The 13347-nt window shown below is 56.9% G+C and overlaps 1 protein-coding gene and 1 long non-coding RNA gene across 3 annotated transcripts in view; one reads left to right on the top strand and one right to left on the bottom strand.

Moving 5' to 3' along the window:
* Positions 1 to 1022: 1022 nt before the first annotated feature.
* Positions 1023 to 11722, bottom strand: LOC310886969. The gene is made up of 2 exons (XR_014575560.1): positions 7212 to 11722; positions 1023 to 4663 (listed from the first exon to the last, which is right to left on the bottom strand). It is a non-coding gene; the product is annotated as an uncharacterized lncRNA (long non-coding RNA).
* LGR6 (leucine rich repeat containing G protein-coupled receptor 6) overlaps positions 6773 to 13347 on the top strand; it is a 137490-nt gene continuing 130915 nt past the window's right edge. For both annotated transcript variants that reach the window (XM_083812279.1, XM_083812278.1), the window contains exon 1: positions 6773 to 7213. In XM_083812279.1, coding sequence (XP_083668405.1) covers positions 7020 to 7213 — 194 coding nt within the window. In that variant the 5' untranslated portion in view covers positions 6773 to 7019. The remainder of the gene's footprint in view (positions 7214 to 13347) is intronic.

Here is a 13347-nt window from a genome sequence, read left to right as displayed (position 1 = left end):
CGTGCTTGTAAGGGTGGGTTTGCTTTCCTGGGGTCCTGGTGAGGCCCAGACTTTCTCCTCCTGCAGCACAGCACCCATTCCCAAAAGGGCACCAGTGTCCCTGGCAAGGCGGGCCACAGTCAATGAACCAGGTGCCCTTGGCCAGTCCAGGCATTGCTGCCCATGGCTCACAGCAGCTTCTGCTTGCTCTTCTCTGCTCCTGGTACTGAGGCAACGCCTCTTAACAAGAAGACCCAGTTTCTGATGAAAGCTGGGCTTGAGGTTATGAACCTGCTGGCTCCCAGGAGCTGAGGATGAGCTCAAAGCTGCTGGCAAGCAGCTGGCAGCCCTGTGGCTCTCTGCACAGCTTTGGCTGCCGCTCCAGAAACTGACAAGCTGCTCCTGCGTGGGATCTGCCACATCCACCGGATGCCACGCGGGGTCCTCCACAGGCTGCAGAGAGCCACAGTGTGGGCATCTGCTCCGACGTGATCTTCCATGGGCTGCGGAGGGACACCCTCCTTCACCAGTGTCCCCCCCATGGGGAGGAATCTGCTCCGGTGCCTGGGTCACATCCTCCTGCTCCTCCTTCACGGAGCTGGTGTCTGCAGGGCTGTTTCTCACTCCCCTCACCCAGCTGCTGTGCAGTGTTTTTTATCCTTTCTTAAATACGCTGTCGCAGAGGCACAGCCAGCACCACTCGATGGCTCGGCTTTGGTTAGTGCAGGGCCCTTTTGGAGTCAGCTTTTGGGGCCGGCTCTTACTGACCTGGGGCAGCTCCTGCAGCCTTCCCCGCCCTCCTACCAAAATCTCGCCACGTAATCCCAATACATCCTCATTCCATGAGGAATTCCATGGATCCAGCTGCTGTTTGGAAATGTTTCAGTGTCCTTCTTTGCTACCACTATGGTACGGCAGGTCACCGGCTGCTCAGCCACTTGTAGCATTTCTGCTTCTGGCTGGGTGACAACATACCGAGAGCTCTCCAGGAGGATGTGTGAACACTTTCAACATAAAAAAGGACCACAAAGCTCAGAGGATACGCATATGTGCACAAGATGATTTATGATGTTATCTTGACAAGTGTCTGGTGCTTGCCCATACGCTCACAGAAAGCCTGGCGGCTTTACGACTTTCATGGCAAAACTAACCAAAAACTCCTAAACTATGCTCATGCTGCAGGATTCACATCTCACAGTGGTGTTTGATCCCCTAGCCAGTCAGCAGGATTGGTGAGGTCCAGCTATTTACCATTCACGAGGGTGTGCATGGTTCATAGCAGCAGCCACCTGCCGTGTTCTTCAGGAGAACGCACCAGTGCGTGCTGGAGGCCTGACATAAGGCAAACAAGCTGCAGTCTGGTCCAGAGAGTAAAGTCCCTGGCTTCTGTCGAGTCTTAGGTTGATGACGAGTTGCGATGAAACAAGCCTGGATCGATCCCCAGTATCTCCCTGCTGGTGACGTTGGGCACAACCGGTGGTTCTCCTTGGCTCAGTGTGGCCCTGGAGCTCCAGACGCTGAGGATGGTTAAGTCTCGAGGGTGTGTGCAGCTTTGAGCTTTAGCCTGGTATCCTATCTGAAGTCTGCAATCTCCATTTAATGACAAGAAGCATCCCCATCTGTGTGCCCCAGCGTGCTTTATTGTGCGTTAAACAACTAATGCTGTTAGTGCAGAAGACCTCAAGAACATCTGTGGAGCCCCCTGAGCTGGAAAGCGGGGCCAAATCCCAGTTGGAGTGCAGATGTGATACAGGAGCCCTTGCCATGGAACGGGTTATAAGAAAGACCCTTGTGAGGGGCACGGAAGCAGGATCCCTGGGGGGGAATAGCTCTCTGCAGACTGGCAGCCAGTGTGTGGAGCTCGTGTGCCCAGCTGCCCACCCCGGGCTGGTGGTCGTCGCCCCTTGGCTCTGCATCACCCCGTGGTAGCTCGCAGTTCCTGCAGAGACCAGACACCCTGGCTCTGCCAAGCACAGCACCCAGGGGTTCCCAGCATCCCGGCCAGCAGTGCGTGCTCAGAAAGGGGCAGCTGCCAAGGTTAAGGAGGGGCAGGAACTCCCCGTCCTCTCCTATTTTTCTGCAATCAGAGCTACCCTGCGGCTTGCAGAGTCATTCTGCCCGGGGCTTTGCTCAAAGCCATATTCCCCGTGGAGAGGGACTGGCTCTGGCTGTACCACTTGTGGCACCGGAGAGGCCAGAGGCCTCATTATGGTGCTGCGTTCCCAGGGCCTGCTTTGGGCGCTTGCCTTCTGCGGCGAGGAGCACAACGTCCCCGCAGGACAGCTCAGGAGCAAGGCAGGGTGAGCTCTGCTGGCACCTGCCCCACGCCACCTCCCACCCGGCAGGGCTCAGTGCAGCGCAGCACCATCCGTCTGCCTGCCCGGTGGGCTGTGGCACCAGGACCTTTCTACAGCCCCTCGGGAAATGCTCGTGGGTCTCCTGTGTGCCCGTGCACAGAGGCGGCAGTCCCAGCCCCAGGGCACGGGGACACAGCGAGGCAGGGCTGATGCACCGACCCAGGGCCCGTCGCACGTGGTTACAGGTGTGATGGCTCCAAGATGCGAAGAAGCGAGTGAAAGCCACGCTGGGGGAGAGGTTGCTGTTTGCAGAGCTTCCGGAAATCCAGGAGCAAGCGATCCCACAGCCCTCGCATCTGGCTAGCACGACGCGCAGCTTGCACTGAGCCAAGGCGAACCTGCAGACGGCTGCAGCCAACGCACGGGCTGCGAAGGGACCTCGTCACCGACGGGACGGGCACGTAGCAGGGAACCGTCCCGCAAGTTTCACCCGGTGGGTTTGGTCTGGTTGCAAATGTGGCACAGTCCGCTGCCCTGTGCCTCACGTCCTGTCTAGCAGGAGGCCGACCCGGTGGCGGTGATGAATTTACAACCTCCCACCCACTGCTGCAGCGGAGGCTGGAGCCACAGATGCTTGCAGAGGGTGTCGTGGGAGCTGCGGTTTGGATGAATAATTTTCCAGCCCTGCAGCTCAGAGCCACGAAACCCAGAGGGGGAGAGAGAGACAACAAGACAGTAAAACAAAACAAGCCTCCAGCTCCGGCCGCCCAGCGTGTTCTGGACCGAGCCGTGTTGTTCTTCGTATCGAGCCTGCCCCAGCCTGGCAGCATCCAGCCACCACCCTGCTCCACCAACCCCTGTGCAGAGGCCGGGACTCTGCAGATGAGCAGGGCCGGGGCTGTTTGGGCCCCCTCCCTGCTCCCTGGACCAAGCGGGGAGAGCAGGGCCCCTCGCCCCATGCATCTCCTGGGGACCCGCAGCCATGGGAGCTGGGGTCCCGCAGATCCTTGGTCCCATTTCTCCATTCACTGGCGCTGCTGCTCTGCCCTGGGCTCTCCCCTGTTCCCTGCTCTCTCCACAGAGCACAGAGAGACCCGAGGCATCTTCCCTCAGCACACCAACAGCTCCCACCCCAGGGAGCCCAGGGAGCCCTCCCCAAGCTGAGCACCTCCATGAAATGAAGGACCTGGCACCAGGCTGTGGCTGCCCCATCTACCCGTGCCATGGGGATGCCCGCTGCTCATTCCCTTTCTACCTGAGCCACACCAGCATCAGCGAGCCCCAGGATTGCAGCTCGTCCCTCCCCAGGATCTCCAGCATCCTCTCCCATCAGCAGCTGCCATCACTCACAGCCAGGCGAGCAGAAGTGGAAAGCAGCCAGCACCCTTGTGCTCTGCAGCAGGGGCAGTTTTCCCCAGAGATCAACAGCTAAACTGGGATTCTGCTAGGGTGAATCCCGAACCCCCTAAAATAACAGGGAGTGAACTTCGTTAGCCTGGAAACTTCGACAACTCTAACAAGCCTTGGCAGCCACAGTGCACAGCCCAGAGCTTGTCTGGTGTGTCCACAGAGAGGATTCGGCCAGCAGTGCTGCCAGGACACCCAGCTCCCCTTGGGTCCAAGGCTTAGATCGGAGCCAGACCTCCTCAGGTTGGTGCAGGAGTGAATAACGTGGCCCTTGCAGACCTGCCGAGCACAGCAATAATTGTGCTTGCAGTAGCTCGCGCTGGCTGGACCTCATTACACGCTGAGGCTACGCTCTAAATTTTTCCAAGATTTTTTTTTTTTCCCCCTGCTCTTAAGCAAGCTGTAGGAAGACTTGTTAGCCATGCACAGTGGAGACAACAGGAGAAATACCAGCCGGGATGTCACCTGCCACCCAGAGGTACCACACCTAAGCTGTCACGCTTGGCCACAAATGCTGGTGTTTGGCCCCGGAGTCTCAGGTCTGGAAGCAGGTGTCTGTGAGCAGGGGTGCAGCGAGCGTGTTGGGGAGCTGGGCTGGGCGAAGGGATGCTCAGAAGCAGCTCAGCGAGCAGGTAGTGCTGCCCTGCTTGCTGCGGAGCAGAGCTCGTCTCCGCTCCCCAAACCGCAGCCTGCCACTAGAGGACAACACACAAACACGTGTGAGCCTTGCAGGAAAACTTCCACTCACACGAACAGGGAGAAGCTGGGTCTGGAGCTCCCAGTGCCTTCAACCAGGGCACGGTACAGCCCGCATTACTCACAGCAAACTTCAGATTCAGTGAGAACTGGCTGAAAAGCGACACTTCCACCCCGGAGGGACTTATTGGGAATTCCAAGTTTGCCATGGAAACATGGAAGCTCTCCGGTCCAAACAACTCCACGTCCAGACTCTCTCATTTTGCCAGGAGCCAGGCGACACGCTGGAATAAATGAACACTTCAAATATTAATGTCTATTAGCGGGTCTCAAAGAAATGAGACAAGGAAATGAAGCACCACAACTGAGCTGGAATAAAAAGCAAACAGAGAAGTTGGAGCAAAGTGTGACATGCAGGGCAAAGCCCTCCAAATTCGGGCTGTGTTGCTCCAAAAACAATGTGAAAAATGTCATTGCAGTCAATGCCTTCCTGAGGAAATGGCTCTGTTTCAGCAGAATGGCACTTTTCAATAGGAATCTCTTTAATGTGATTTTTTAAGAGCTCTATTAATAGGGCGCTCAGCCAGAGCCCTGCATCCCCAAGGAGAATTCACTGACCGAGAAACTGTCAGGGGCTTGCGGTGCAGACCGGGTCTGGCTGCTTGGGCTGCCCAAGAAAGAAAGATGGGGAAACTGTAGATAAAAACTGCAATTGCAGCCAGGAGCAGAGTGATAGGCCTGATGCTTTCTCCAGATTTACACCAAATTCCTGGCTGCTGCCAGAGCAAATCCATCCATTTCAGGCCGTGCTAAAGCCCCGCACCAGGGCTGGAGGAAGGGTTGTCAGCGGACCCAGGGAGGAACCTCTCTCTTAGGGGCTTCCCATCCACCCACCGGGACCCCTCCATCCGGCTGGCAGTGTTTTAAATTTGGAGCTGTCAAAATACATCGCCGATGTTTAATTAATGACATCTCCAGAACTGCCTGCCATGGAAGTGGCTTAATTCTAATTAAATCAGTTCCTGCTCCTGTACGAAAATCCTCGCTTCTCTGCACTCCGTGACAAAGTTTCCACTGAGATCAGCACTGGTAGGTTTTCAGCCCGGAGACTGCAGGATCTGAATGGATTTCACAAATGAAATAGCTTCAGGTCCTGCAGCACCCAGGGCAGGAGCCCTCGGCCAGGGTCTGTGCATCAGCCCCAAACCCTGAGCTCGACTTGGAGCAGACCTTTTCAGAAGAAATATCCACTTTGGTCACAAGTCTCACACAGGAGGGAGCACACCCCCAGGCCTGGGCTAGCTGGAGCTTTTTAAGCCTCCCGTTTTGCAGACCTGACCCCATATAACTCTCACCTCATTTATCCTGAGAAAATCACTTTTGTCTTAATAAAAAGTGCACTCACAGCAAGCAGGGCTGTGAAAAACACCTCCCAGTACGTGCTTCAGCCATGTGGCATCTTACTGTGGCACGGCCACAGTGGGTGCACTTTGCAGCCACCCACACCTGGGTCCTCCTTTCTCTGCCTGTGCCCCATGCCCATCTTCCAAGCATGGCTCGAGGAGAGGCAGAGGGAGGAATTCACCGGCACGGAGGGAGCCCAGGTGCACCACCGGAGGCCCTGCAGGCATTGCATGGTCCCGTGGGGAGCTGCAGGACACCCTGGGACCCTGGCTGCAAGCCCCCACTCCACGGACTATTGCTGTTTTCACCCCTGACCGCTTTGCCTAAGGCTAGAAAGAGCTCTTGGGGTGAACATGTTGCTGCCGCTAACACAGCTCATACCCCAGCTGGATCCGGGCGATGCTGGACCCAGCCGAGCATCAGCATCAGCACCGCATCCCATTTACGTGGAGAGTGCCCTGGAGAGGCCCCTGTCGAGCTCAGCACCCTGACACCGCTGCTCCAGCCCTTGCGTCTCCCACCCATCCCCTGCCCAAGGATGGAGACAGTGAGAGGGGAGCGAGGTCGGACAGACGGACGGACGGACAGACAGCCCTGCAGCCCTGGGCTCGGCAGCTCCCAGCAAACAGCTCCCTGGCAGCTCCTTCTCCCAACTGCACCCTGACTTTCCTGTTGCAGCTGGGTTTAGCAGCCAGCGCAGACACAGAGTCCTTTATCTGGGGTTATATTTCAGCGTCCCAAAGTCTGGAGCCCTTGAAGTGCTGGTTGGGTACTCCTATTTATGCTCCTCTGCCCTGCCGGAGCCAGCTTTGCCTTCCCCTGCCCTGCTATCTCACAAAAACATTGTTACAAAACAAGCACAGGTCCCGGAGCTATGAACAGGTCTTTATTTGTTGAGGTTTCTTTTTCTTTCTTTCTTTTTTTTTTTTTCTCCTTTCTTCCCTTTGAATGAAATTCCTGCCAGCTCTAAGAGAGAGAGAGAGGGAAAGAGTAGAAAGTTTAACTCCTCCCATTGGAGTGTCTCACGCCCCTGCCCAGCCCTTGAAACCCAATAACCAAGATCATTCAACAATGCCTTCCCTTCCCTGGCTGCATCCTTACTCCTCTCCGAACCGCGGGAGGCACGGTGCCCGCTGCCAGTGAGGGACCTGGGAGCTCCCCTGGGTGCAACCCAGCCCAGGGACGGGGCGAGCCTGCGGCTCCTCACACGCTCCCCACCGCTGCAGCCCGGTGAGGATGGAGCACCTCTTCTGGGGCGTCCTCCTGGCCTCCTCTGCCCGCTTCCAAGCGGTGGCTGCGGAGCCAGGTGCGGCGCCCTCGTGCCCAGCCCAGTGCCACTGCGAGGAGGATGGGGTCATGCTCTCGGTGGATTGCTCCGAGCTGGGGTTGCCGGAGGTGCCTGCCAGCCTCAGCCCCCTCACGGCGTACCTGTAAGTACAGCCCTTCGCTCTTCCTTTCGCCTCGGGTCTTTTCTCCGGACCCCTTCGTCAGCTGCGGTTTTCCTCCGGCTCGGAGCTTTGCGCCACTTTTTCCCGAAATTAAATTTCCCCTGGAAATTAGAAACAAAACAAAACAGAAAAAAAAAAAAGCAAAAAAAAAAGCAGCTATTGCTCCAGGACCTGCCAAGCTAAGGCAGCTCCCCCTCCTCCCCGCGCCCCTCTGCAAACGCTGTTTATATTGCGATGTTATGCATGCTTTGCTTCTTGATTACAGTGGATCAGAGGAGCTGATTTGCTGGGTCGATTCTGATTGTCTGAGAGCATAATGGAGTATTTATACTGAGCAATTACTGCAAACTGCTCTGGGATCCTTCTGTCAAACATTTCAATAGCCGTGATAACTCATGGCTTTTGGGGTTTGGGTTGGGCTGGCCACCAGCAGTGTCCAAGTTGCCTCTTTAAAATGAATATTAAAGTCCTATAAGAGATGTAGGATTTTTGGTGGTTTTTTTTTTTCTTCCCCCCTCTCTGGTTTGAATTAAAAGTTCCTAATTTTCTGAATGCTTCCCATCCTCTCTGGTATTAATACCCCAAAGGGTTACACTACCACAGGGACTGGTGGGTCCCTTTCTAGCCCCAGCGATGGTCTCAGTGGTGCCATCAGACTCAGCGGTGGCTGAGGATATCCCCAGGGCGAGCAAGGGACTCCCCAGGACGATCCCAGGCTTTGACCAGGAGAAGAAATCCATCTGTCTCATGGAGACAGGTTGGCCCTGGCATGCCCTGGGGAGGATGCTTGGCTTTTTGCTGAGCAGAAAGGGCTGCAGGACTGCCCACAGCTGTGCAGCAGCAGGCTGCTGAGGTCCTTCCTTGCCTTTCCCAGCCAGGGATGCAGCGAAGCAGCCTTTTTTTGTACCAGATCGTGCAGGACAACCTGTAGCCCCCAGGCAGCGCTGGGTTTGTGCTCGTTGTGCTGAGAAGGGGCAAGTGCCCAGGCGTGGCGTGCAGACTGTGTGGCTCTGATGTTCCTGGCTTGTCCTGGGATGCAGTTACTTGGCTGGTAAAGCCAAGCAGCCTAAGTGGTTCGAGAAGGGCTTTTCAAAGCCAGGTCAAAGCTGCCATGGCTGGATTAGAGCTCTGCCTGTCCTTCTTGCCTGAGGACATCGCTTTATGTACTGTGTTGGGCCAGCTGAGAAAGAAATAAGACAGGACAGGATGATTTTCACTGGAGAGCATGAAAAATGAGAGAGCTGTGTAATGCAAGCTGCATTTCCGTGGGAGCGCAAACCACGGAGCGCTTGTCACACGAGGTGTGCACTGCATAGAGGTATTGCACTGCACACCCCCTGGGGCTAAATTTGGAGCCAGCTGCCTCCGAGTGAAAAGTCGCTGCAGCTCTTGAGCATGTCCTGGTGGAGGTGGCCGACAACACGAGGGCTGCAAGCAGGGGAGGCTGCAGAGCTTTGCAGCCCCCCCTGCTCCTGTGAGGACAAACCACAGCCACGGCAGGGACGTGCTTTCAGTTTGCAGACCCGACTCCCAGCAGCTGTGGTGCCCCCATCTCTGCAGAGAGATGAGCCCCAGCAGCCTGGGAGCCCCTGGAGCACGAACCAAGGGCCAGCTGGAGCTAAGCTGCTCTCATCGCCACATTTGCCCTGAGCACAGTATCAGAACAGGGATGCACAAGGGTACAGACTCCTTGTGCAGGGTGGCAGCGGGCAGGTGCTTAAAGATGCTCTTGGCTTTTGGCAGAGGTCTGGGAGCTGGGCTTTGGGGCAGCCCAGCAGCAGGCACCAGCAGCAGCTCCTCCGCCAGCTTTACGCACAGGGTGGCGCCAACGACAGCAGTTTGCCGGAGGTGCACCAGCAGCGCAGCCTCCCCAGCCCGGCACCTTGCAGGGAAAGAGGGGCTGCAAGGACAAAATCCGTGGGACCCAGCCAGGGAGGTGGCGGAGGGTCCAGGGTTCTCCTCTTCCCTTTAGGGCTGGGGCTTTTGGGGGAGCCACAGCACATTCGCCGTGTGATTTAAGCAGCGCCTGTGAATTAAGAGTTGTGAAGATGTAGCAGAGGGAGGAAGGCAGGATGTTCTGGGAATTGTTGGGGGAACAGAACTGGGTTTTCTCCCTGCTTGTCACTGCCTTCTGGGGTTACCTTCAGCAAGTCACGTAAGGCTAGTTTCTCGGTTACAAGGTGTGCAGCCAGGGCTGGTTTTTCAAAGCAAATCAGCATAAGTTTTGTTGGAACTGTGGGTCTTCAAGAGAGATCTAAGCTCTTCATGTAAATTCAGGTTGTAAATCCACACTCAGATATGTAAAGGAATGCTTAGATTTTTTGGAGAGCTGCAAGTGCTGAAAAGCAAGCCCTGTAATGTCAAGGAGGAACCCGGAGCAGAAGGGCAGCTGCACCCACGGCTTTACAGCTCCTTTGCTGCGTGCCCTGTCTTCTAAGCAAACTGTGGGTACTCCTTTCTGTAAAGAGCAGGGCTCCCTCGGGTGCAAAATAAAGGGTAATAACCTCTGATTAGACACTGCCTCGCCACTAATGAGCTCGCGTTCATGCCCTGTCCTGACAGCGCTGTGTCTCCGCGGTGCCTGTCTCTCCCCAAAAACCCTGTCCTTGCTCATTCGGGCACCTCCCTGTGCCTGAGCCTGGGATCCTCCAGGTGGGATCAGCCACCCGAACCCAAACTTTTCCACGGGAGGGCTCAGTGGTGAGCTCGCAGCTGTGGTCAGGGCGATGGGAGAGAAGCAGGTCACCTCTTCCCAGGGGGACCTTTCCAGTAGGCACCTGGGTCTGCTGGTGACTTCTTGCAGAGAGCCCAGGCGGCCAGCCCAGCTGGGGCTTGGCTCTGCTAGGTGAGAGGAACCCATGGTCTGGTCTGTGTTGCTCAGGGCTTGCTCTAGCTCTAGCAGCCCATTTTGCTGTAGCAGCACAGACCATCCTCTCTGCCTCGTCACCTAGGGGCTGCTGATGGCATCCTCAGGACATGAGGAGCTTGGGGGGTGAACTGGGTCTTTGCCTGGCCACGAAACGCTGAGGTTCAGCACTGTCCTATAAAGCTACAGCCAGAGACCCTACAGGCTGCATCGACCCAAAAGAGCTGAGCGATTCAGAGAGGAGAGCAGAGCTTTAGCTGGCGTGTCAGCACGTCCTGGCAGCAGCGTGCCAAATATCACAGCTCTGCCTGCCCTGGGCAGCACCATGCGTAGGGGAGTCACTGCTGGGGCTGGTGGGGGATCTCAGGGAGGACAGCAGCAAGCTGAGAGCACAGGGGGCTGGAGCTGCGAGGGGAAGGCTCCCGTGCAGCACAGGAGGCTGCACAAAGGGGCACTGAGGAGGCTGGTGTCAGCTAATTGGGGAAAACAGGAATAGCTGCTCAGCACTCGCAGAATTAGCTTGGCTTTGATGCCTGGCACTGCTGCAGCCCCTGCGCGTGACCTGGGTGAGCAAACCCACCTCTGATTCCCTGGGGTGTGCAAGTGCCATGTCGCATGGGCTGGGGGAGGTCGGCCCCTGGGTACGTGGCTGTCCCTGTGCCTGTCACCTGCTGCTGGGGACGGGGCTTGGCTGGGGGAAGGTGCTCAGCACAGCATGGCCCCATGGCCCTGGGATGGCATCTTGTCCCCTGGGATGGCATCCTGAACCCTGGGATGGCATCCTGGTCCCCTGGGATGGCATGCTAGTCCCCTGGGATGGCACGCTGGTCCCCGCTGCCCCCTTGCAGCCCCTGGTGAGAGGGACTGGGGGAAATGCTGGGGGGTGAAGGGATCCCCTCAGCTTGCTGAAGCCTCACCAAACCAAACAGTGCCGTTGCTGGTTCCTGCCAGGTCCATCCTAGGGCACACTGGAGTGTCCAGCCCTACCTGGCAGCAAACAGGGGAGCTCAGAGACATGGAGTGCCTGTAAGACCGATGCAGGACACCCTCAGCAGTGTCCACAGGTGGAAAGGCGATGGCAGAAGTGTCACAGCCACGCATTCGGGTTCAGATGGCCCAGCAGTAAGCACATGTCCAGGCCAAGCAGCAGGCGTGTGGCTGGGCCAGGACACGGCCTCAGCACCCTGTCTTCAGCCCAGACATAGGGGACGTGGGGAGGAGCTGGAAGGATTGCCCAGAACCAGAAAATGTCTTAGGTAGGACAACACCTCTGGGTGTCACGGATCCAAAGCCCTGCTCAAAGCAGACCCAGCTTGTGACACTGGTCAGGGAACTCATCTGCTTTGAACATTAATACTTCTAATAATCTACCCTTTTTTCTGGTTTTGACCACAAACATCGGATTTTTTTCTTCGTAAAATCTAATGGCACAGTCCAGCTTGTGCCCATTAATTTCCATCCTTTCCCTGTGCACCTCCCAGAAGAGTTTGGCTCCGTCTTGCCCACACCCTCCTGTTCCCTACTTAAATATGGCAATAACATCCCTCCAGTTCCCTTGTGAGCCCAAAGCTGCTCTAGGAGCACCTGATGGGACACAGGTGGGATGGGGTGCACAATCAGGAGGGAGAGGGGAGCTTGCAGGGAAACAGGGAGGCTGCAGTGGGGGCGGTAAGGATGAAGGATGCAAACCTGGAGGACTCCAGACCTCAGCAGGACCACGGCTCGGCTGGAGGCAGCATAGGTGGCTTCTGGCCCTCGGGTGAGCTCTCCCAAGCCACCCCATTTCCCCACGGCCCCAGGCCACACGGAGCAGAGTGGAGGGGTCAGGGCCCACCGCTACTCTCTGCCCCATCCCCAGAACCACGGTGACGGCCGTGTCCTTCCTCGGTTTCCCCTTTGGCCAGAGCACACCCTGCAGTGAAGCCAGGCAGCTCACGGCACATGAGAGAGGATCTGGGGCACGGGACAGCCTGATGGGGTTGTCAGACCACGGCTGTCCCAGCAGGGTTTGGGGACAGCTGCTCCCTGCCATCCCCAGGCATCTGTGGAGACTGCCCAGGCAGAAAACATCTCATTGCCCATGCTGTTTCCAAGGGGAACGGGGCCAGGAGCTCTCAGTGCTGTTCTCACCTTGCAGAGACATTTTAAGGCTTTGCCTGGAATTTAGCAGCCCCCTGGGAGCCCAGGGGCAGGGCCCCACTGCTCCCTGTGCTGCCCTCTGGCACCACGAGCTGCATGGAGCCAAGCGAGGGATGCTCCAACATGAAGCCAGGCAGCCTCTTCCCTGCTCCCACAGCACCAGTGCAGGGAAGGAGCGAGCAGAAGGTGCCTTTTTCCTGGTATTTCCATTTTCTAAGCACCCCAGAACTGTGAGCGGGTGAGGGAGCAGGGTTTTCAGAGCCACATGTGATGCTGGAGCAAGACAAGCAGCGATGCTGAAAGCATCTTCCCTGCCTAAACCCTCCTTGCTTGTCTGCTCGAGGCTCTGCAGCCCCTGTTTTGGCAAACAGCCCCCACCACAGCCCCCCTAAGATGGGCAGGAGCCATCCTGGCGCCCCCTCAGTTGGGGCACCAACGGAGGGATGGGGCTGGGGCTGCCCCCAGGAGCCTGGATTGGTGCTGGAGCTGAGGGAGGGGTGCAGGGGGTGAAGGGAAGGCTGGGCTTGCAGCGGGCTGGCAAGGAGATGTGGCATCCTGCAGGGATCACAGAGACTCCTCGGTGCCCTTGGAGATGAGGTGACGAGCACACACCCTAGGGAGAGAGAGCTGCCAAAAATGCCGAGAGCACCAAGCCCTGACACCCCCTTTCTGGCCATTTCCAAAGCCACCCCTGGTCCTGGTGGCCACAGCGATGATCTAAAGGCTGTCTCTGCTCGATCTTCTTCCCTTCTGGGAGGCAAATGGGAAATGCCACTCCTGCCCCGAATGGCCACAAGTCCAGTCCTTCCCTCCGAAATTCCCTGCCTGGGAGAATGGCAGCCAAAGCAGGAGCAAGGAGAAATGTTTGTGGTCCTGGGACCCCAAACCTGAGAGATCAGGCTGGTGAGAGGCATTAGGAGGGCTGGGATCTAACACACACACTGCAATGTGTTCATGGCTTTATGTGAACCATTTAACAGCTTTAAGGCTCTGTTTATTTTCCTCTTTTCCTTGGAAAAATGGGGATAATGGGAGTTTCCCACCTTCAAGCATTTGCTTTCTGCCAAAGGGGCCCTACAAAGACCATACAGGCACCCCACAGGACACAGTT

This window comes from Anser anser, assembly GCF_964211835.1.
Source record: "Anser anser genome assembly, chromosome: 27".
Lineage (NCBI taxonomy): Eukaryota > Metazoa > Chordata > Aves > Anseriformes > Anatidae > Anser > Anser anser.
The sequence above is the reverse complement of the archived record's forward strand: the minus strand, read 5'-3'. Positions and strand labels throughout refer to the sequence as shown.